Source organism: Chrysemys picta, chromosome 8 (assembly GCF_011386835.1).
Source record: "Chrysemys picta bellii isolate R12L10 chromosome 8, ASM1138683v2, whole genome shotgun sequence".
Lineage (NCBI taxonomy): Eukaryota > Metazoa > Chordata > Testudines > Emydidae > Chrysemys > Chrysemys picta.
The window spans coordinates 95700945-95725355 of NC_088798.1; the positions used below are offsets into that span (position 1 = coordinate 95700945).

Sequence of the window (24411 nt, forward strand, 5' to 3'; positions counted from 1 at the left end):
AATATACATTTTCCCCATAGGTTATGAAGCCTATGTCTGGCTTTACACAGGTATAAATATGCACATGCCAATCCTCCTCTGGCAAAATAGTGGTCCTGCCAAAATCACCAGACCTTCACAAGCCAGTGCAGAGCTGTCTGAATCAGTACAATTCTGCCCAGGAGCAATGGCAGGTATAACCTCTATAATAAAGTGGTTCTTTAATCTGATAATGATACCCAACAGTTTAGCCATAGCTGCTATTGCCGCAATGATTTGGCAACGGAATACACTGATGTCCTTCATAATACTGTGAAGAGAGACCAGGGCAAATCTTGCTTGGAATAAGTGTAATCTGTGCTTGATGTGGACTTGTACCAAAAAAAAAAAAGGGGGGGGGGCGCGGCGGTGGCAAAAGGAAAAATACTGATCCATGAAATTGAATTTGGCAACATGATTCTAAATTCTGGTATTACTGATCCTTAGGATGCTTGACTAAACAGTATACACAACCTTCCCATGCTGATTAGTTGCTCAGTCAATAAGGGAAGAGGTGCTAACAAGCCCAGACTGTGTTCTCTTACAAGTGTGGAAATTTACATGCATGGCATAACAGCAAAGATAATACTGTCTTCCTTAGCGCTCGGGTCAGACCATTACAGCAGGTCTTCTGTTCTTAAAAGAACAGCAAGTATGTCTGAGTGACGTATCGTGGAGTTTTATAAGTTCTAATGCAGGGGTCGGCAACGTTCGGCACGCGGCTCGCCAGGGTAAGCACCCTAGCGGGCCGGGCCAGTTTATTTATCTGCTGACGCGGCAGGTTCGGCCGATCGCGGCCCCCACTCGCCGCAGTTCGTCGTCCCGGACCAATGGGGGCGGCGGGAAGCCGCGGCCAGCACATCCCTTGCCCGCGCCGCTTCCCACCACCCCCATTGGACCAGGACGGCGAACCCCGGCAAGTGGGGGCCTCGATCAGCCGAACCTGCCGCGTCAGCAGGTAAATAAACTGGCCCGGCCTGCCAGGGTGCTTACCCTGGCGAGGCGCGTGCCGAACGTTGCCGACCCCTGCTCTAATGGATGATCTTGACGTAGATAACATAGCCATGTCTAGCTGACAAGTGACATTTTGTTTGTCGGTTGAGGCTGTGCAGAAGTCTAACAAGCACATTTATGATACAGCTGTAACATTAGAATACGTGTTTGGGAGGTGATGCATGCTCCTAAAGGGACAGAGCTGCCAGAATACCTTAGTTGCAATGGGCACTCTTTGATGATTTTGCTGTTCACTTTTAGTGTCAAGTCATGCTCCTAATTTGGGAAATGGTGACATCTGTGAATAGGCTTTTCAGTGTGAGTTTGCCTTTTAGAATGAAGAAACCGTATACAAAGTGGGATAAGTGCCATGGACCAGGGTACAGAGAGGTTAAAATTTGGCTGTGTTCAGTAGTGTAGGATGAATTGTCCAGCTGAGAGTCAAGAAACTACCCACAAGCTCAAAGCTAGACAGGAGGGAAGATGTGCAATGTGTCTGAGTGTTTTAGGCCCAGTTACAGCTGTGCCACTGCTACTGAGGATGCATAACAAACAGCATAGAAAATGAAATGGCCTTGGGACCAAACTGTCCTTTGACAAACACCCCCTCAACCCTGTTGCCTTTAAGGGGATTGCATGGAGTCGCATCAGGGCAGATTCTGGCCCTATTCCGATTTTATTACATTCTTAACCTTAAGGAACACACTCAGAAAACCAGAACATAGATTACAGTTTATTTAATGAAAACTACAAAAGATCATTTGCCTCTTTAAAAGTCAGGCAGTCAAGTCACAGTTTGTGATAGAAAAGGAAGGTGCTGCTTTTTTTTTTTGTTCTTTCTTTTTTTGGTCCTACCACAAAATGAAAACATTCCTATGCTACTTAGGCAGGATTAATAAATAACATTCCAAGTCCCTCCATAAACTAGCCCTCAAGATGCGTGGAAAGGCTTGTAAACGGTTTTCTCTTCTGGTACAGTGCATCGTTTTTAAATTCCCATTTCAACACTTATTTACTACATCCTTGCAATCAGACAGACTTGCAAACCACCCTGCTCAATCTGTAAGGAGGGCTGTGGTTTAAACTAGTATAAAGCGCAGCATTCACAGTTTGTGGTAGCCCTTGCTTTGCCGTACAACTTCATCATGTGTTCCAATGGTTGTCCAAATGCACTCAGACTCACATCTCTCACTTGCATTTATTCATCAACTCGCTATAATATTTTTTTGGTACATTTAGCACCATATTTTTGCAGTTTAAAAGAAATTTAGCTTACACACCCGCGCATGCACGCGCACACACACACACACACACACACACAAAGCTGACCTTACCACGGTGCTTACGCAGTCAACGTTTTAACAGAACATTTCTAAAACTAAATCTGTTAATTCAGCCACTAACAGCTTTGAGCCTGCCCAGCATAGCTGCAGGAGATGCTTCACATAAGCACAAGGTAAAAAGAGATGAGCAGGACAAGGATTGCCAAGAAACCTCATCCTTCATTAAGGAGAATGTTGCTGCAAGGCTTGAATGAGGCTTGGGTAAACCCTCTAGTAGTATGAGGATGGCACTGACATCCAGGTCTCTGCTTAGCCCCACCCCATTTTTACCCTCAAGCAACTCTGGGGCCCTCACTCTGATGAGTTATGCCTGATGCTTAGCCCTACCTGCGCTCAGACAAAGGCACGCAACTAGCTTTCATACTGGGCCACAACTTGCAGGATCAAGGCCTAATCTGTTTTCCTTACAGTATTGTTCTGATTACACTTTCAAATTAGTATACCAAAAAAAAAATTTTTTTCACTTAAAAGTGCTGGCCCCCATTTTAAATAAAAAAGTAACAATCACTCTTTCAGGACTCATCCTTTAAAACATTTGCCAGGCTGCTTTAAAACTGTTACAAACTACAGAAGTCAGTTTAACTGCCTCACTGTGGAAATTAGTAGTTAAGGCAAAGAACCAAATGTTTTTTAAAATATATAAATTGTCAAAGAAAAGTTAAAAAAAATAAAAAGACAGTTTGCATGCTACAATATGAACAAAATTCAATTGCACCACATAATCTGTGAAGATCTGATGCAAAACCCACTGGAGTCTTCCCGTTGGTTGCAATGGAATCTGGATCAGTCCCTAAAAGCTTGATTCTGAAAGGTGCCAGAGCACTCAGAGCATTTTTTGAGTTCAAGATCAGCCCTTAAGTAACATTTCCTACACAGAGGCTTAGGCTGTTCTCATGACACATTTTTGTTCACTGTTAAATCAGAAGTTTGGTCCCACCTAGGAATATTTCAGTAGACCTAATGGTCCATGCAATGAGTGCTCCCTTCCCCACAAGGCAACTCACCTACAGCTGTTCATATTATGGAAACAGCTCGTAGAGGAGAACAATGTTATAGTCTGGAAGGGCTGAAGTCACAATGCATGCTGGGAGAGAGCCTAAATAATAGCTGCCCAAGGAATGTGGTTCCATCAGTTCCTCCAAGTGCAGTGTGAAGCCCCATCTGCTGAATTTAGATCCCTGAGTTGTATGACTTCAGCTATCCATAGCTGTGGAGGTTTTTACCCAGCTTTATGCTCAGATCATACAAAAATGGTGGGGAAGTAGCAAACATTGTTTTAGGACACACTGAAAAGGCGGCAAATTAATGTTTTTGGCATTGCTCTATCCAAAACAAGGAATGCTTTCATTTGACAGCATCTAGCATTCCATTCATCGGACCTATTGGCAACTGCATTTGCTAGTTCCTAGCCAATTATGACCTCCTCTAGTTAATTTCAGGTGGCTGTAATGGAGGACAAGGGGAACTACTTTCTCTTTGCCTCAGATTATTGCATGAGCCAGCGATGCTGACCCTTCCACCTTCTGGGACACCATCCTCATTGTATAGGTGCCTGAATCCATCATAGAATTCATCTGTCTCCATGCTGTCTTCATTAATTTTGACGGAAGTAGGTGTGAAAGTTGCTGGAAGTGGCTGACTCACAATGACCCTTGAACTAATTTGACTTGAATTCTTCCATTCAGAATAATAGTAGGGTAACTTTCCCTCGGGATGAGCTCGGATGGCGTGGTTGGCAGGATTAAAGATGTAAACAGCATTGGATGGTTGTAAATGTATTAGCTGCTGATCCACAAGCTCTTTACAATGGATGAATTTGGTGCTACTAACCTGTAATGAAAGATACAGAACTGTTTTTCTCTAGTTTGTTAAATGATTCTGTCCTCTGGTCAAAGCTTTAATTGATGTGCAATTCTAAGGAAGCTCAGTGAAAGGAAAAAAAACCCATAATTTTCCAGTATCCAAGACTTATAATAATAGCTTAGCATTTATAGAGCTTCTCCTCAGTAGCTCTCAAAACATTTTACAAACGGTGGGTGAAAATTATTATCCCAATGTTACTGATGAGAAAACTAGGATGTAGGGGGTTCAGTCACTGATGAGCCCAAGGTCACATGATGAGCAAACGGCAAAGTTAAAAACAGATTCTAGGTTTTTTGACTCCCATACTACCTCCATACTCACTGCACATGTTCTTAATGAGCACATGCGTGTCCTGTAAATCAGAGAAAATGTCTCCATTTCAGGACAAACCGAAATGCCCAGGAGGTAGGGTGTGGCCTTCATCTAGCCATATCTTCAAAAGACTGTTTTTAGCTGAAGTAAACGCACTGACAGATCCTGGCATTCCTAAATCATATAAACGGGCAGATTTTCAATCCTGCTCAGCACCCAGCAGTTCCCATTGAGAACTCTGGAGAACCTCCTCCTCTCCGAGAGCAAATTGGGTCTAATGTGATCAACCCATCTTTCACAATACAAGACCCCCGTAACAAAATGCAGTGTGCTCTCTCCTCCAGGAGTACCTAACTCCCATTAACATTAAGGGGGTTGGTATCAAAGGGAGAACAGACTCTGACATATACATGCACTCCTGAGAAGTACATTAAAAACGTGCAATGTTGGTTGTAAATACACCGCAAGCTTTATTCATTTATCTGTGCGCTGGCCTCAAATTTGTGGTTTGAGGCCATTTTGACTCCTACCTGTGCTTTTTTTAGCAGATCAGTAATAACAGGAAACCAATCAGGAGTCAGCCTCTCCAACTCTAAGGTGATGATCACCAAAGCCAATGTGGAGCCCTTAAACTGCAGTAGTTGGTGGCATGCCATACAGTGCTGTAGCTGTTTGGTCAAGAACGCAACATGGCGGGAAGGATTCATCTGAGGCAGCCCATTTAGTAGATGGGGCCAGTTGGACATCACCATGGCATGGAACTGGAGAGAAGATAAATATATACATACATATATATAAACAAAAATAGCAGAGGTCAACAGTGAACTTTGTACGTTTCATATGTTATTGACCAGAAGTGCAAACTAATTTCAATCCACATCAGGAAGTGTAGAAATATTTTCCCTGTTACCATGTGTTACTTGGTTTGTGTTGTACTTGCCAACCATCAAACTGTTTTAAAGCTTATAATGAATGTAAAAGGTCTGTGTTTTCTAACAAATTCTGAAGTCACTGCATTATCCTGACTACCAACAAAAGACAAGTGGTATTCAGGCCAGCAGATAGGAGTAAATTCAGTTGTCATGCTTTTGTTTCCTCAGTAAATTCATAGTCCAAGCACCTGGCTATGATAGGTGGTTTTCAAACAATCAGCAGCTTAATGTGGTTTAAATATCCATCCATTACTATAAAAAGAGAGCCCAGGGTATGTTCATTTCATGTGATTTTTGCCTTATAAACACATGATCATTTATTTAAGAAAAGTGTAATTGTTTCTATGAAGTGTTTAGCAAATAATGTGACTAAGTGCCAGATCAGTATGGTCTAATTGCCCAAAACTGGGGTCAAGTTTCAGTGGGGGCAAGAGATGGTTTGAGAGGACCTGTGTGTGAAATGTAGCAAAAATTCCGACAGCTTTCTATGTACAGTATTAATAGAATGGAAATAGTTCGAAATATTTTTGCAGTGTGTATTTAAAAAAATAAAAATGGAGTGTAGTTGTGCAGTACAGGAAACTTTTTAAAGTCCATTTTAGTTGTCCTTTAAAAATGGGGGTCTGGTTGAATAATTTTTAAACAAAAATTAAAGGTTTTGAATAGCAGTATGTTTAAAAGAAATTGACATTTTTCACTGTAACATTCTACAAAAGACTTGCAGATAGCTAAGACTGTGTGGCTTAAAAGTCACTGTGGAAGGGGTGTGTGTGAGCGCACGTGCATATGTGTTTTCTAGTCTTATTTGGTAAAAGAGCTGTTTCCTTAAACGAGAAACAAAACTAGTTTAGACTTTTGCAAAATTCTTAGTGCTTACAATGTTTAAGAAATCCATAGGTGTCGCTGTGTAAAGATCCCAGTGAAGCTTATCTAGTATAATTCTTTCCATTCTCAAAATCTCAGCTGGAGAGCATTTACAACCACTCCGCACTGCAAGCTTCTTCACTGATGGTATTACCTGTGAAAATTGAAAATAATAATAATAAAGAAGCCACCTTACTACACAACGTTGTGTGCGACCTTTTTTGTCTGTGCGTGCAAAGGGATCTGATTAACACACAGCTGCCTTGAGGAGCCAAGAATTGTTTAAATTCAGGTTACCCGATTTCTAAATACCTCCTGACAACACCAAGAGGGAATGTGACCCTGTTGAATATGAAATTAGAGATTCAAGAGCACTGCTTCCCCAGCCTTATTATTTTGCTGTCGTGACGGTCTCTCTGAAGCCTCCTGCTAGCCTGTTTCTTGGTGCTTTTTCTTTATTTGTGGTTCTCTTATTTCCTGTGGCCAATGACTCAACTTCTCCTGTCTACTGGGAAAATATTGCAAAGCACAGCCTTACGGTATGTATTGTGTGAAGGCTTATATGCATCTCTGCAGAGCATTTCAAGGATGCTGACGTGTTCAAGGAGAAACACACTTCTGACTCTAGCATTTACAATACCGAGTTCTTCTATTTCATGACCTTTAGAAAGGCCTTGAGCCCAGAGCTCTTCTCCTTTCATTACAGTTTGAAAAAGAAAAGCTTTGGCCACATTTAGATAACGAAGAGGGGAGGATGCAGTCTACGTTCTTCAAAGGCAATTTTGAGCTATTATTACAAGCTTTCAATTTTTTTTTAACTCTAAATTTGAAAAGCAACTAGTTCAAAATGGTTTACATGATTTTTGAGGTGTGCTTTCAAAATGCTGCAAGAGGTTTTAGCCACATGATTATAACTGGGTAATTATCTCTCAGAGATACTCTCATATCCAGGTGAGCAGTTGCTGATTTAAATGTTTAATGAATGGACTGGGAACCAACCCATGTTTGAGTTATCTGCCCCAAACCACAGGGACTTAATTGGATGGAAGTCGAGCCACATCTTCTACCCTCAGGAAAATACATACCTTCTAACCTTGCTTTGAAGAACTATTACCCTGTCTTGGCTTCTTTAATCTCTCAATTTCCCATCATAGCAGCACAAGTGAAGGACAGAGCTTTAATAATATACATCTTTCATTCAAGGGACTCATGAAACTTTCCAAATGATGGTTAAGCAATATCAAGACAAGTGTTATTGTTATTAGCTAACCAAAGGACAGAGAGGATAAATTGGTAAAAGCCTGGAAACGTGAATGACTCAAGAATGACCAGAAGCTGATTTACTGTATTTAAATAAAATATACAGACCTCATCTTCTTCGTTGGTTTTTGCTGCAAGGACGAGGCAGGTAATTGCTATGCACCGAAGGTATTTTACTTGTGCCTGAAGGGGAAAGAGCAAAACACTGAGCATAGAAGACAACGTTCTAGATGAAAATAAACAATGGTCATTCAGATAGAGAGGCCCAAATCTTCACCTTTAGTTTGCATTAAACCTGCTTTGACCTAAATTGTAGTTTCTATTAGTAAAAGATAATTTTATGCTCAAACAAAGCAAAGACATGAAAAATTACAATGGAATGAATCCCCTCCTGAGCGCAGGTATCACGGCATTCCGTACTTAGCTCATGCAATACAGTCAGCCCTAAGCTGCAGTGCTACCAGTCACAATGTGATGATTCCATTTATCTATTGTAAATTGATGGGTACTGAATACTAGGCTTGAACTTTTGGCTGATACAAATTGGGGCAGGGATAGCTCAGTGGTTTGAGCATTGGCCTGCTAAACCCAGAGTCATGAGCTCAATCCTTGAGGGGGCCATTTAGGGCAAAGATCTGTCTGGGGATTGGCCCTGCTTTGAGCAGGGGGTTGGACTAGATGACCTCCTGAGGTTCCTTTCAACCCTGATATTCAATGGGAAATTTGCCATTGATTCCAAGGACAGAGCGATCGGGCCCGTAGTTTGTGTAAAATAGCAGTGAAAAGTAGTTGCACGAACCCAAAGGCTTCATGTTTATAACTACATTTGGACTATAATTCAGGGGAAATCCCTCTTTAGGACAGCACTCAAGTATGTGCTTAAATGAAGCTCCTGCTTATGTCCTACTGACTTAAAGTTTATCACGTGCCAGGGACTTGATTGCTATCTGAGTTCTGGGCTTTCTAGAGTTCACTATCGGAGTGATTCCAAATACCTCCAGTCCAGCTACATTTGTAACTGAATCCTAATTAGATATTCGCGGCAGACCTAGTTAATAATAAAATCATAAAAGAAAGCTTCCAAAGAGAATCTCTACCTTTACTGATGCCAATAACCGGTTAAGAATGTTGATAGCCAAGGCAAATGTTTCAGAGTAAAATTGGAACTGGGAGCTTAATTCTGCAATCCAGAGAACTGCTTTCTCATAATGTGATGGAGAGAGATCTGTGCCCTGAAATGGAGGAAGAAAGTTAAAACACAATTGGTGGTTTGTTAAACAACACACTTACTTTGGAGGAATAGAATTTAAAATCCATCCGTTTAAATGCTCTAATCAACAGCTCAGTTATACTCTTAGTCCAACAGTAGAGATCATCTTGAGGGTTTGAGCTGATTTTTTACATCTACGGGTTCTTTGTGCAGCTCCTTGTCTCAAATTTGCTCCACCCCTGGACTGGATAGAAGCCAAGTTTGCTACCATATGGCACATGCTTTAAAACCTATCTACCTACTCAGGCTTTTCTTGTGAGGACGTGTTCCAAGGGGAGGACAGAGTATAAGTCTTGTTGACGTACTATTGTCAGTGATTTATGGTATGCATTTAAATGTTAATGTAAAAGCAACTAGAGCTGTGTGATAGGCACACAGTATAAATTAGGGGATGATTCAGATAATAATATCCACCATTAACTTGTATTATATTGATCTCAAATTATCCATTCAGATGATAGTGCCCGGTTCATTAATAAAATAAATAATAATACCTTGCACTTATATAGCACTTCCATTACATTGTGAGGAGAAGGGACCTAGCCTGAAATGCTTTTCAAGGGCAATTTTGCACTTTGATCTCAAAGCACTTTACAAATGTGGTAAGCATTATTATCCCCATATGACAGACAGAAAAACTGAGCAAGGTTAAGTGGCTTCCCAAGGTAACAGAGTGAGCCAATGGCAGAGCCAAGAAGAGAATTTAGTTTCCTGACTCCTAACCACTAGATCGCAGATCATCCCCTCTTACTCTCATCTGAGTGAAATTGGGGGGTGGGGAATAAAAAGTGACCAAGCACTGTAGATTTTAGGATTACTTACGTATAGGACCATTGATTTAACCCAAATAAACACACTCCCCTGTCATCCGATTGCTACTCCCAGGTTCCCATTTATGCAAGGATATTCTCTGGATTTTATTTTGGATCAACTGTGTTTTAGACATTGTGCATCTTGTTATACTAAATTGAAACCTGGACAGACACACATCCCAATCCTGGTATCTAGTCCATATGTGATGTAGATATGTGGATCAGATAGCAGAGTTGGGGCTGTATTTTGCAGAAAACCTTCTGGAACACTAATGCATTTCCAAAGAGAAGAGGAAAGAATACCTTCAGTGTGAAATTCCAAAAAACTGGCACCTTCCAATTCCTGGCCTCTCTTATTAGGGCATTCTCTAGTAGGAACGGAAATCTCTGACTCTCAGAAGATCCGGTACACTTCATAGCAACGAGTGGGTGGGCCAGTTTCCCAGGTAGGCACAGCTATCTAAACCAAGGAAAACTGAAGCATTATAAAACATCACAACTCCTTAAAACTATATGAGGATTTTTTTCATAGTGGCTTCTTCAACTTTAAAATGTTGAGAACTAACTAAAGAATGTCCCTGCTATTTGTCTGTTGCCCAAAGCTGTTAAGAGATAGGACCCAGTCTTGCTTTCATGCCAGTTCATGACAGTTTTGTCATTAACTTCCATGGAAGCAGAAACAGATCCATGATGAAAGAAACCTCAGACAACTGAACAATTATGCAGCCGAGAGCTTTTCTTCATGGGCTGCATAAATACAGTACTTGCAGTAGCCTTCTAATGGAGGACTACCTACTACTGGGCTCACACGCTCTGTAAATAAAATTAGGTTCCTAACTAGCTTTAAAAAAAAAAAAATCTATTAACTGCTACATTAAAGGTTTTGGAAAACAGAGGCCTAGAGTTCTAGTTTAAGGTAAACAGGTTCAACATCCTTTTTTGCTTTTTTCACACAAAACCTAAGATGAACAAAATTATTTTCAATGGGGTTTTATAATTCCAGGGGGAAAAGTTATGCTTAAAACAAGATAAAACTTTGATTGCAGTGTTTGGAATCTAAACTTTACAGTCTGGTGCTAGTGACTGAGAATCAGAAATGACACTGGTGAGTCTGTTTCCATTAGTCAAACAGAAAGCAATGCAAAGATGCAAACAAACAGCCAAGCTGATGAAAAATAAACTAGATTTTAAAAATTCCATTGGTTGTTTTAATCTTGGATGTTATTAGTAACACAGGTAAGGAAATCTGATTGTTAAAAATAAAATTTTAAACTAATAGCATTGCTTTAGAAAAATCACCACCTCTAACCAATCAAAACAGTTACACTTGTGAATCAAGAAATGTGAACTTCATTGACAAGCTGAAATTAAAGATTTTAATGCTTACATTTCAGTGCCACTTGAGAAGCTGAAAGAAAAGAGCATGAGCATGGACATAGCGTTTCACCTGTGAAACAGGACCCAGGGTTGATTTTTACTAATTTTAAGTTCTCGACTTCTTTTCTTTATTATAAAGCCCTGTGGACTCTGCCTTCCTCCTCTTTGCTTCCCAGAAGCTCTTATCACTATTTTCAGCAGCTCCGTTAAGTATTCAAAGCCTCCACGAACCTTCTGGAAACTACTCTACATTTCCAAAGCTGAAACTCCATGAAATGTTTTTCCCCTCCCCCGCTAAAGGCAAAAATAATGCACATGACTTTGGCTTTAATTGGTACTGGGTGCAAAAGAGCATCAGAACAGAAAGCCCCAAAAGTTAACCAAAGGGAGAGTTTGAAACAAGAACTGAAGCCAATGCAACCAAAGGGAAACTGTCAGGCCACTTTCTGATACACGCTGATATATCCCTGTTCCTGGTTTAAAAAATAAAATAAAAACTATTTAAAATTAAATAGAAGCAATTCTTAATACAGAAAAATGAATACTGGCAATATAAGTAACTATACTTCCCAAAATACTGTATGTGCAAACTTGGCCCTCCAAGTGATTAACGGAACGGATCTCTCACGTCTTACATTTACAAATGATTCTTATTGAAACCCATTTGCAATCTTCTGTTTTTCTCGAAGCACCGCATTCTTTAAAATTACATGTTACTGAGGAATCCTGCCACAGCAGGGGAATGGATCAAATGATTCAACAGTTCATTTCCTTCTCTTGTCTCTGGCTCCTTTGTTCCCACAAAGAGGTGCAGCTGGCAACATTTACCCAAATGGTGCATGAGAATAAGGGAGCTACATTTCAGGCATACCATCCTCTGCACAGGCTGACAGCAGGATGATGGGGTTAGGGAAGCAGGCCACAATCGTGGATCTCCAGGCACCCTGATGATGCAGAGCCAATCATAGGGACATGTTGTCACACATGGTGCCCCATTCCCTGAGTGGACTAAACCTTGAATCTCGAAGCAGCAGCAATAAGGTAAGTTTTGCTTATTTCTTTTTTAAACAGAAAGAAGATGGAAGCAGTGGGAGATTGATATGGTAGGGGGGAAGGGTGGGTGACAGGGGTAAAGATTGAAGAAATTAGCATCCCTAGGAAATTCTCACCTCTCTAAACATTTATGAGCCTAGCCAGGGTCTGGAGGGAGATATCAGTCTCCAGCTGTGGGCCTCATGTAGTGTTGCCATGGCTAGCAGCCACTGCCTGTACCGTGCTACCTCCTCCCTCCGAAAACACTCAGAGCAGGGATAGCTTTAGAGCAGCATTAACAACTCCCCCAGTTTTAACTTGGATATCAGCCGTGGGAAGGGTGGGAATACACACCACAAAGTGCGTCCGTTCGCTCGCCCCTGCCCATTTCCCCACCTTCGTCACATATTGGCCCAAAGCCCCATTTATATGACAACCCACTCAGGGGGGCTGGTTGTCACAGAGTGTTATGGTGTAGGGTGGAGGGGGGGGGGTCTCTCTGTAACTGGGTGAAACCCGTGGACTGTCCATGATTTTGACCTGGTGCCAGGGATGCCCTTAGGCCCTTTCTTCACTTGACTTCTCATTGTGCTTTATCTCCCTTGTAGAGCTGATGGGAGCAAAAACTCCTGGCTCCCTGGAGTTGTCTGTTTCTCGCTCTCTTTTTTGTAATGCTGTAAAGGCACCAGAAGGAAGGGGTGGAGGGGGATTGACTGTTGGATCCCAGTGTGAACACAGCTGGGCCAGGGTTTCCTCTTTCCCCCTCCCCCCCGGTTCCCAGGCCCTTATGTTGGGAGAAGAATCAGAGCCCCCGCTGGGTAACTTCTATCTGGATGCAGGATTCAGCACCCACAAAATAACCAGGCTTGAGGGGTAGAGGGCAGGAGCAAGGCAGGCGGCGACTCCACCATCCCTCTTTCGTTTTCATTTCGGAAACAAAAGGGAGGGCGATCATGTGATGGGCTGGCAACTAACTGCACAAGTAACCAAATCACCGGTTCTGGGAGCCGGGGAGCGGCTGCCCCACGTCAGAAATCTCGGGGATCGAGGTGGGGGCTGGGATCAAAGTCAGGGTACCAGCGCTGGGTGGGTACCCGGGGGTTGGGGGGTGGGGAGTCCCGCCGAGATCTACGCCCATGCCCGCCCCTTCCCCGGTTCTCACCTCCCTGGATCGGCCGCTGCGGGTCTCCTGGATCGCGCTGGCAGGGCATTGGGGAGCCGCCTGCACGGTGGGGTTCAGCCCTTCACTCCGCCGCTTCCCCTCCCATTGTGTCCCGTCCCGGCCGTGGCTGCGGCAGCCTCCGCTCCAGGAAATGGCTCAGCCTGTGCAGGCAGAGGGGGGCTCCCCGGACCATGCTAGAGGGGGCTGCTGACCCCCGCACAGCCAGCGGGGAAGACAGCCCTGCCCTGGCCCGCAGGACGAGGCGCTGGCCGGGAGACCTAGAGGGGGGAATCGCTCTGTTGACAGGCTCCGGAGTCTGCGCAGCGCCCGGGACTGTCCCTCTGATCGCGCCAGGCTCCGCCTCTCCCCTGCCGGGTCCCGGGGGTGCCGAGCCCAGCAGCAGGAGGACAGCTCCCCCTCCCGGGGGCTACGTGAGCATCAGCATGGAGCAGCCAGCAGCTCCCCGCCCGCACGCACGCACGCACGCAACTCCTCCTGCCCTGCAGCCCTGAGAACCAGCCCGCCCGGCTGGAGGCGGGACCCGGTGTCAGCCTGGCGGCAGCCTCTGCATCTCGGACTGTCCCAGCTACCCTGGGGGCTTTCTGCACCCGCTGTATCCGGGCCAGCGTGGCCGTCTGCCACTCACAAGCCTTTGGTTGGCTCTCGAGAGTTGCAGTGGCAAGGATTCCTCTGCTGAAGCCCGGGTACACATTTAACTAGCGGGCAAGACTAGCAACAAGTAAACGCGTTTGCAGTCTGGAGCGTGATCTGAGTCGTGCCACTGATACTCGGGGACGGGTCATAAAAATGAAGCACATGTGGAAGTGTTTGGCGGATTGGGGACCTAAGTGAGTGTCTATATTTAATGTTACGTGTTACATATTTAATAACTGTTATTCTGTTACTGACCATACCTTCTGTTATGTTAAACTGGTAACACATTTAAACATGGCATTTTATTCTCACTATTTATGGTCTTTCTGTTTTGTGTTTTACTCAGTCTGGAAAATAAAAACAGACTCCTCCACTTCCACTTTTGTTAATAGTTTCTGGTTCTCAATCTCATCACTAGCATAGCGGGCTCTAGCCTCTAGGGTACATACCCTGTCATCAGGTGCAGATGTCTTTCTTGACAAAATACGAGTTATATGTTGGTGGGTGTTTTGTTTTAAACCTAGTGGATATTTAGGCTATGTAATTCCTTAACTTGGTTATACCATAAATATCCAAAGAGGAAGACAAAATCGTGTCGTAGCTGTTCACAACCTGAGTTATCCAGTGTAGCAGCCAGGGTCCTGCTCCAATCACTAAGACAATCCACTTCAATATATAGCCACCAAAAGAGCTGAGTAAAGGTTGTGATATGAACGGTATTATCTAGGGCTGCTTGACAGATCAAGCATGAGAACTCTGCCTCTGTCGGTTCCCTGCCACCCATACGTATGTATTTCTTTCTGCCTCCTTCTACCTGTTTCAAATTGTCATTGTTTTTCCTAGGGCAGCCACCATATTGTGATCACAGCTGATCATAGAGTGACATGACACTTTAAGGAGCTTACATGGAAGAGGAGTCTACACAGGGGCTTGATCCGATTCCCACTGAAGTCAAAGGCCTTATCTACACTTGTGGCACCGTGTAGGGTACACACCACACTGAAAGGCTGGTTGCATCCACACTCACTGTGATAAGAACAGGAGTACTTGTGGCACCTTAGAGACGAACACATTTATTTGAGCATAAGCTTTCGTGGGCTACAGCCCACTTCATCAGATGCAGAGAATGGAACATATAGTAAGGAGATATATATATATATATATATACACATACAGAGAACAAGAAAAGGTGGGAGTTGCCCTACTAACTCTAAGAGGCTAATTAATTAAGATGAATTAATTACACTGTGATGTGTGGCTACAAGCTGCAGGGAAAGGCTCTGGTAGAGAAGAAGCAGCCGGGAAAGGCTCTGGCAGTGGGGAGCTGCTGGAGACTTTCCCTGGTGCCTTCCTCCTGCAAGAGCCTTTCTCTGCTGCCAGAGTCTTTCACTGCAGTGAGGAAAGGCTCTGGCAGTGGAGGGACAGCGGGACACTACACTGCTAAAGGTCGCAGTGTAGATGTGGGATACACTGGCTGGACGTTTAGAGAGCCGTGTAGGGTACATACCCATGGGTTCTGGCATGTCTACTCACCTAAGGACTGCCTCACTGTCTACACTGCAATTTATACCCGTGCTAACTGGACATACAATGTCCATACTCTACAACTGCCGCGAGTGTAGACCGACCCAAAGGGAAGCTTTCTTTTTACTTCAGTGGGCTTTGCATCAGGCCCCATAAAGAGTGTCATGCAGTTGTAGAATATCACAGCTCAAGTATCACTGGGCTGCAACACCTTAAAAATTGGAACACTTCTTTGATACCACTATAATCATAGACACCTGGCCTGGAACATTTGGCCTCAGCCACTACCTCAAGATCGATTCTCAAACACACACAGAATTAACAAAATCAGAGCCCAAACCTGCTTCCATTGAAGCCAATGGAAGTCTTGATATTAACTTCAAAAGGCCAGGATTTGACTGGTGGGGCCAAACAATTAATGGATTTAATAGGAATTGGGCAAAAATTGGCCCACACTAAGTTCATCTGAGAAGTTGTACAAAGAACTTCATTAAGCAAGCTTTGTCAATGACATTTTATTATGAAAATACAATAGTATCAATTTAAATGCCCTTCTGAATGCACTGCAAGGCTTGCCTGTTCTCCCAGGCTTTTAAAAAGGGGGAAGGATTATGAGGGTACAGATGAGTTCAAGGGAGGTGAAGAGCTAGGTATTGTTTTTTTGTTAGATTTGAAATTAGGCGAATGTTTCTAACCAACAGCCTTCCAAGGGGAGCAGTGAGGACAAAAAAATCTAACTGGCTTCCAAGACTGATCTTGATAAGTTTATGGAGAGGATGGTATGATGGAACTGCCTACAATGGCATGTGACTCATTGGCGACTGCCAGAAGCAAAAATCTCCAAGAGCTGGAGATGGAACATTATATGGGGTGGGCTCTGAGTTACTACAGATAATTCTTTCCCAGGTATCTGCCTGGAGGGTCTTGCCCACATGCTCAGGGTCTAACAGATAGCCATATTTGGGGTCAGGAAGGAATTTCCCCCCAGGTCAGATTGGCAAAGACCATGGGTTTTTTTTGCCTTCCTCTGCAGAATGGGTCATTGGTAGGTTTAAACTAGTGTAAATGTTGAATTCTCTGTAACGTGTCTTTAAACCATGATTTGAGGACTTCAGTAACTCAGCCAGAATTTGGGGGTCTATTTCAGGAGTGGGTGAAGTTCTGTGGCCTGCAATGTGCAGGAGGTCAAGCTAGATGATCATGATGGTCCCTTCTGACCTTAAAGTCTATGAGTCATTCTCAATGTACATGCAGCCCAAGCCTTTGATGGCCATATATTAAAAATCCCACCCCAAAATAAATTCCAGTAAACTCACGGTGTAGACCAATGGTTTTCAACCTTTTTTCATTTGCAGATCCCTAAACATTTTCTAATGGAGGTGTGGACTCCTTTGGAAATCTTAGTCTGCAGACCCCCAGGGGTCTGTGGACCACAGGTTGAAAATCACTGTTCTATGGTAACGACAATCTTTCACGGACCCCTTAGACATAGTCTTCAGACCCCCATGGGACCATAGATTGAAAACTATTGTGGTAGTGACTAAAATGTTGTGTTATACGAATGGAAAATATGTTCAGTAAAAAAGAAAGAAAAGCTAAGACCTATATCATAATAAATATTTTAAATTAATTCCTACACATTCAGGGTCAAATTGTATCACTTTTACTTGAATTGGGTAATACCTCATTCCACAAGTAGACCAGCTGATTTCAAAGTTCCACTCAGTATGAGTAAGGGTGGCTGAATCTGTCCATTAGCTACCATAGGGCCAGATCGTGCTTTCATTGAGGCCAGTTGAAGTTTTGGCAGAGGAAGAAATGCAAGACTGGGCTACAATTCCTATCTTTTCTTCCTTTAGAGTATCTCCAGAATCTGTCCCTTCCTCTTTCCTTTCCTTGCATTGAATACTGCCTTGACTACAACAACTTCCTTCAGAGTCCTTCTCTGGTGTACCCCTGTGCAATTTCTCCTATAGCTCCAGCCAAAATGCAGCTGCTTGGGGCAGTTTCCCTACCTGCTACTCAAGGATGATAGGAATTGGATCTTTGCCCTGGCTTCTCATAAGACAATCCAAGCGTCTCTTCTTCGCTTTCGTAGCTCTATAGAACTGCTATTGACTTTCTCTCCTCCTACACTCCCTCCTGCTCCTTTTGTTCCACCCAAGCTTCTTCCCTGAGTGCTTCCCCTGTCTTTTTCCTCCACGCCTAATTTTGGATTCTTTCATGCAGCACTTTCATATGGAGTAGACCCCCAGCTAATATATGCCATGCCCTTTCAAAGCCCCAGCTGCTCCGTGGAGACATGCACACACCGTTCTGTCTGTTTTACTGTATGTGAACCTCTTCTTGCCTGTAAGTTATGAACTCTTGGAGGGGAGGGCTAAATGTCTCCATTAGGATTCTTTGCACACTGTAAAGTGCTATGTACCATTGTGGCACTATGTACATACTGAAAAATAGCTGTGAAGAGATTGTTTTACTTGTTCTCACCTTTTTGACTCACTTTTGACACCGCCTATAGGTCTGAGGAAATGGTACACATACCTGTAGTTATGTGTAAGTTCCCATGCATACGCCACATGATAATTGCTAGTTGTATAATACTATATTAGGTGTCTAACCCATCCTCTTATTAAAAACTTAATCTTGACTCCTGCCATATTTCCACTTTCTCTTATAACCTGAAGGCAAATGTGCACAGTTGCTAAATGTTACAGACCTCACCTTCTTTCTTCTGATATTGATGTTTTTTGTAGATGTATGCAATCACAGGCCGAGTCTCCCCATCTATACTTCTTCCCCTCTCCGTGGCTGCCCATTGTAACTGTAAATGGTGGTCCCTGTAGTTATACCTGGTGTAGTTCTACTAGTACTCAGCAGATGGTACAGGACTCCAAGACCTTACACAGGCGATTTGCTTTGCAGGGAATGTGGGAAAAACTCCCTATGGATTTTGGGGGAAGGATGGGAGGAGACTGGAGAAGAATCAGATCCATTTCTTTATGTGGAATTAGGAGCTGTGGGGTAAAACCACAACAGGGTTTTGCTGTTTTACAGTTACTGTGCAGCTTATGAGGGAATAATTTCGTCCCAGCCCCCAGTACTCAGGATGTACATGCTAAAACCAGGATTTGGTCCTCCGTATAAAAATACTGTGTTCTCGTTTTTCACAGTGGCCCCCTTAAGAGAAAATTGGTCTCAATGTTTGCTCACCTTACTCATGTGAGTAAGCTCCCACTAAAGTCAATGAGAGTATTTCTGTGAGGAAGGAGACCAGGCTTGATTTTGTGCTGCGCAAACATGAAGGCACTCAGCACCTTGCAGGACCAGACCCTTTCACTGTGTTACGTAATAACTGCTTCCCATCACTACATGTAATAGTGTCACCATCATTACAACAGAGCCTTCTACCAAATAAACTAATAGCTCGACTATGGTGAACCCTAACGTCTACAGTCACTGGGCCAGGTTCTCTGCTGTAGCAGAGATCAGCACCTTGCAGCGGAGAGGAGGCCATCAGAGAATTGGTTATTGTCATGCCACCACCCTGGTTAGAGCAACTTGGGATCTTGCTCTGACCTGGGCCAGCTGGCAAAAGTCCGGCAAAGAGGCCACCTGTCAGGTCAGAATAGCCAGAATCTAGCACTTCTCCAACCAGGCCTGTCCCTGGGTCAGGAGGCTGAGGTAGAAGCTAGTTGTATAGACCAGTGAATCCTCAGATGGCCAGATAATACCAGATTCCGGTCCCTTTGCTGGAGTCTGTGTGGGTGTATGGCGAACACCTGAACTGAGCAGACTGCAGGATCAGCTCCTAAACTGGCCAGAGCACGTTGAGCTCTCTGGATGAGAAGCCCTAGATCAGTGCTAATGATTAGTTAATTAGCATTAATTATTATTAATGATGCAAGATGGTGACAACACGAGCTGTTCCATGATGCTGTTTTTGCGACCCGCTTCCACTCTGGGCTACGCCCGGCCCGGCCCAGCCCGGCCCGCAACCTCAACAGCCCCAAACCCCGCGGAGCATCGGGCGCGGCTGCTGCAGTGAGGCCGCTTCGCCCAGCCCCTGCCTCACCCCTCATTGGCTGGAGCCCTGCACCAATGGCTGCGCGGCGAGTAGATGTGCCCCTCCCTATCCCCAAGCCCATTGGTTGAGCGGCCTCCGCATGGCACAGGGGTTAGCTGAGCGCCCCGTCACTCGCGCGTGGAGGTGGGGCCAGGAGGAGCAGGCGTCGCGGCTCTAGCGCCCCTGTTATTGTTACACTGTATCGGGTTCGGGGTTACACTGAGCCCGCCCTTCCCCCTCGGGCGGAGAAGCTGGGTGCGGACCGGAGCCGCCCCGCAGGGACTCGCTCAGGATGCCGGTGAGGATCCAGAGCCGGCCCGCGGTCCCGCCTTTCCCATCGCTACGGAGCGTTGTGCCGTTGCTAGGGTGGCGCTGGGCCTGGGAGCAGCGGGGAGCCTGGGCCGGCTATGGAGGGGGGTGTGGAGTGCGGGGTACAGGGGGGCCTTGGGCCGGGGAGGGGTCAGAGGTGAGGGGCTTGGCATGGGGGATGCAGTGCGGGGTACAGGGGGGCCTTGGGCCGGGGAGGGGTCTGAGGTGAGGGGCTTGGCATGGGGGGTGGAGTGTGGGGTACAGGAGGGCCTTGGGCCGGGGAGAGGTCTGAGGTGAGGGGCTTGGCATGGGGGGGTGGAGTGTGGGGTACAGGGGGGCCTTGGGCCGGGGAGGAGGGGTCTGAGGTGAGGGGCTTGGCATGGGGGGGGTGGAGTGTGGGGTACAGGGGAGGCCTTGGGCCGGGGAGGAGCGGTCTGAGGTGAGGGGCTTGGCATTGGAGCATGGAGTACAGGAGCAGGTCTGAGATCATGGGCCTTGCATTGAGAGATGGAGTGCAAGGTACGGGAGGGCCTAGGCTAAGAGTGGTGCCCACTCGGAGGTGAAGGATGCAGAGAGGCCCTGGTAAAGTGCTTGGCTCTGGGTAGCATGTGTAGGATGCCCTAGGCTCACAGTGCAGGAAGGCTCTGGAGCCCTTAGGTTGGGGTACTAGGCCTAGAGTTCACAGTGTAGGCAGGTGCTGGTCAGGTGTAGCAGGGATGGTGCTGGCCTGGGCTGTTGCTGAGTACTGGGATCTGAGAGAAGGGAGGGGCAGAGAAGTGCCAGACAAAGTTGGTGGTTGCAATTTGACACAGGGAAGCTTAAATCATGTGCATTTATAAGTAGGCAAGATGCTCTTATAATGGATACGCCTGGTGGGTGGTGGAAGCTCTGGGCAATAGCCTACTATTGCTTAGAATAATATTCTATTTCCTCCATGCCAACAACTGCTGTTTAGTATATTGTATGGTTTTGACCAATTCTTCTGTATGCAAACAAATCTCACAGGTCAATGCATAAATTGGTCATTGCAAGGTTCAGAAAGAGAATTTCTTCCACACCTCAAATAGATTGTTGTACAATGAAAGTGTAGAGATTTTTCACACCTTCTTCTGGAGCATTGGGTAGTGCTAGATACTAGGTTTCTTGAGTGAGTGGTTTGTATCTAGTATGGCAAATACTATATTCCTTTACTGGATTGCAGAACATGCATATTTCAATTTATTATAGATAATAACACGCTGTTGTGCCTCCTGTGGTCTCTACATTATTCACTAAGTCATCCTGAGTATCGTGCATATTTATTACGATCAGCCTGAGCTTGTAATGGTGATAAGGCTATTTTTTTTTAAGGTAATATGCTTCCTAGGTCCAAAATACTTGCCTTACCAAAAGCACCTGTCAATGAGTATTGGAATTGGTGCCCTATGTACTGTCTGATGCATGCCCCGCAACTTATTTTTCTTCATATGGTGAAATCTCAAGTAGTCACGGAATTTTTTTTTTTAATGTTAAGGAGCTAGAGAGTTCAAGGAATTTCAAAGTACATGATATTCAGTGTAGCAGAGAACTACTGATCTGCAGTCCTTACCATTGTCTAATAGTAAAGGTTCACTTAAATAATGAGGTTTCTCCTTGTGACTGGATTGCAGACAGAGGACCTGCAATTTTTTAGCCTTGTTGATTCTGTCTATACTCAAAGCCTTTACTTTTAGAATCCTCTGCTGACTCTGAACTGCCAAATATAATGTAAAATAACTGTTACATTTGCTCACCCTGTGGCTCTTACTAGGTTTAGTCTTTGGTGATAAGATTTTTGATGTCTAATTTACTTATAAATTACCTATAAATTAGAAAATCACCTTAGCATGTGAGCTTGTTATAAGTATTTCAGAGTAGAAATAGAAATCTTTCTCTTCCCAACTTATAGGAGAAATAGCACGATCAATATATAGGGATTTTTTTTTTAATGCTCTGTCTACATGTTGTGTTCTGATGTGAGTATGCTTACTTCAGAATGCTGAGTTTATTTGTCATTCTTATCTCTTGTGGAAATGATCTCCGTAGGCTAAGTTCAACTGCTGGGAAAGCCCTGGGAAAGCCGTGTCTCTCACCCTTCCTTATTGGTTAGTGATTTCATTGTTCCAATGGAATATAACAGTAACCAATTTAACAATCTGTGGGCAGATGCCCTTGCCTGAGTGGGGAGTGTTATACAAGAAGAAAGTTCTTTTAAAGCTATTTCCTTTTCCTCAGTCTTACCGGGTTCAGCTTTAGCCAGTTCTACATCTGAGTGCTGATCGCCAGCGTTATTTAACTAGTTCTCCTAATGGCTTCATAAAGAGTAATGGGAGAAGGGACAGGGTCTTGTGGAGTGATGTAGGTGAGGTCTTTGGAGATGGAGGAACTGTTGCCCGTTATGACCCACTTACTTTGTAGGCCATATCAGGGAGTATCTCTTGCTTTTGGGGCCCCTAGGTTTGTGGTGCTGGTTCTATGATGGAACGGTAACTGATCACCCATTCAACAGGATGAGTATATGTACTTCTCTTGTCTGGGGGCTGGAGGAGCTCATCTACCAGCGGAACAAATGCTGCCTCAGTAGTGCTTTAGCCTAAAGCTTGACAACAATCCAGAATATTGGCTGCTGACTGGTAGCAAAAAAACAAACAAACCCCACTCTCCAAAGGCTAACATCCTGATTAGCTTGCTTAGCAAAAGTTAGGTGCAGGCTGGTAGTTAGCAACCTCTGTAGTATCCAGTGATAGGGTTTTTAGTACTGACTGGGAAACTGTAAGTGTTAAGATGAGTGATAGATGTCTTTCATCAGCAATGTTCAATCTCAAAGTGTGTAACTGTTGGCTTACAATTCATATTTTGAAATTCTTGATGGCAGAATAGAAAACTTATATGTATTTTAAGAGTATATAAAAGACACAGCACCCCTAATATGGTCCCCCAAGTTGCACTTGAAGTAGAACTGAATGAAATGTGTATATGGACTTTTTGCAAATATTCACTTCAAAAGAAATTTGTTTGATTGTGTTCATGACCCTTCTGTATTTGAATTCTAGGAATGTTCAAGCTTTCATGTGTTATTAGTTGCAAAATGTGAATTTTAGCTTGACTGTTCAAAATCAAATGTTTAACAGTATATTTGATTGTAAAATCTGCAGTTTGTGTTCATTACTTACTTACATCTTTCAATCAGGGAATAAAAACAATCTCAATGTAACTAAGCAGTACAGTGCACATGTTTTCAAATAACAAATATTTTCAACAAAGTGTGCAAACAAAGAATCACTCGACATTCACAAATCTTGAATGACTAATAAATTTGAATTTCACAACCCCTGTACAATTTGTGAACAGAAAAAGGTTAATTTAATCAAATTAGTTCTTTATTGCACTTTATTTTCTTAGCCCCAATTGTAAATCAGTCCTGTTCTGAACACTTAGGCCCCTGATCCTGCAAAGACTTGCACGTACTTAAATATATGCAATGGAATTATTCAGTGTGTACACTTAAGGACATCTGTAAGTCTTACACTGTAACACATGAAGATGTTTATTTTGTTTTTCATGTATGTAGATCAACAAATCTGAGAAGCCGGACAAGCCTGAGAGCTGTGATAATGTCAAGGTTGTCGTCCGATGCCGACCTTTCAATGAAAGAGAGAAAGTAATGTGCTACAAGATGGCAGTTAATGTTGATGAAATGAGGGGAACCATTACTGTTCATAAAACAGACTCTTCCAATGAACCTCCAAAGACATTTACATTTGATACAGTTTTTGGACCAGAGAGTAAACAGCTTGATGTCTATAACTTAACTGCGAGACCAATTATTGACTCTGTTCTGGAAGGATACAATGGTAAGTCCCTTATTGTCCTAAAAATTAAGGATCCCTTATGCTGTCAAAATTCCATCTGATTTTAGTAGGAGTTTATCTGAAGAAAGACTACTGTTACTAGCACCATATTATTCATATAGTTAACTGTAACCTCATTTTACTTAAAATAGAATGTCCAATAAGGGTATTCACAATTCTGAGTTCCCTGTTGCCAGTGGTTGTGCTTTTATAATTAGTAACATATAATTATCAGTTACATTGTGAGCATCAGGTATTGGCAAGGTTAGTGGGCCAAACTTCTCAACTACTTTCTATTTGTAAAGGATTTGCATTTTATTTATCTTTTTAACCTACCCGGATTCTTGAGTGCTTTTCTTCTTGTAAAATATCCGTTGCCCTGCATGTGTCAGCAACTCTGCAGTAACAACTTGGCATGTATGTATAATGGAAGAAAAATGTTATAAATAATAGTAAGTTGCAAAGATTTTAAAGATCTAGGTGAAATACTTAATTTGTATTGGGGTAAATGTAGATGTAAAATATAGGAGGTTCCCTGAAGTTTAAATGCTAAAGCAAAAGCTTTGTTAAGGCTGTGTGTAAAGTATCCAGATATTAGAACAGAATTAATTATCTGTTTTTGGCCAGGGTTTTTTTGTAACTGCAACAAAGCATAAACCTGACTTAGGAGCCAAACTTATTTTTGCAGTACTTGGGTCCATGATTCTGGTAAGTCTTTCTGATACAAATGAAGGAGGAAGTTCCATGCCTC

At 43.6% G+C, this 24411-nt stretch overlaps 2 protein-coding genes across 5 annotated transcripts in view; one reads left to right on the plus strand and one right to left on the minus strand.

Annotated features, from left to right (window-relative positions):
* Positions 1-1729: 1729 nt before the first annotated feature.
* CCNI2 (cyclin I family member 2) lies at positions 1730-13774 on the minus strand. 2 transcript variants are annotated; one of them, XM_024107823.3, is made up of 7 exons: positions 13239-13774; positions 9971-10127; positions 8683-8817; positions 7694-7768; positions 6339-6479; positions 5060-5290; positions 1730-4184 (listed from the first exon to the last, which is right to left on the minus strand). In XM_024107823.3, the coding sequence occupies exons 2-7, from the start codon at positions 10082-10084 to the stop codon at positions 3780-3782; spliced, it is 1101 nt and encodes a 366-aa protein (XP_023963591.2). In that variant the 5' UTR covers positions 10085-10127; positions 13239-13774; the 3' UTR covers positions 1730-3779. The 2 variants fall into 2 exon arrangements, with proteins under 2 accessions (XP_023963591.2, XP_065411997.1); XM_065555925.1 differs by lacking the exon at positions 13239-13774 and adding an exon at positions 11055-11074.
* A 129-nt stretch (positions 13775-13903) lies between these two features.
* The window catches only part of KIF3A (kinesin family member 3A), a 42191-nt gene continuing 31683 nt past the window's right edge, over positions 13904-24411 (plus strand). For 2 of the 3 annotated variants that reach the window (XM_024107822.3, XM_008171211.4), the window contains exons 1-2: positions 19613-19780; positions 23381-23663. In XM_024107822.3, coding sequence (XP_023963590.1) covers positions 19775-19780; positions 23381-23663 — 289 coding nt within the window. In that variant the 5' untranslated portion in view covers positions 19613-19774. Of the gene's footprint in view, positions 14087-19612; positions 19781-23380; positions 23664-24411 lie in introns of those variants that run through there. The other variant, XM_065555921.1, reaches the window with a different exon arrangement.

What these genes read in the sequence shown, in the direction of transcription:
- CCNI2 (XM_024107823.3), bottom strand. Translation starts at nt 10,084, where the DNA reads ATGAAGTGTACCGGATCTTCTGAGAGTCAGAGATTTCCGTTCCTACTA. An exon ending in TTTGGAATTTCACACTGAAG is followed by an intron (nt 8,818 to 9,970) that starts GTATTCTTTCCT and finishes CCTCCATTTCAG; the next exon opens with GGCACAGATCTCTCTCCATC. An exon ending in ATCTGCTAAAAAAAGCACAG is followed by an intron (nt 4,185 to 5,059) that starts GTAGGAGTCAAA and finishes CTTTCATTACAG; the next exon opens with GTTAGTAGCACCAAATTCAT.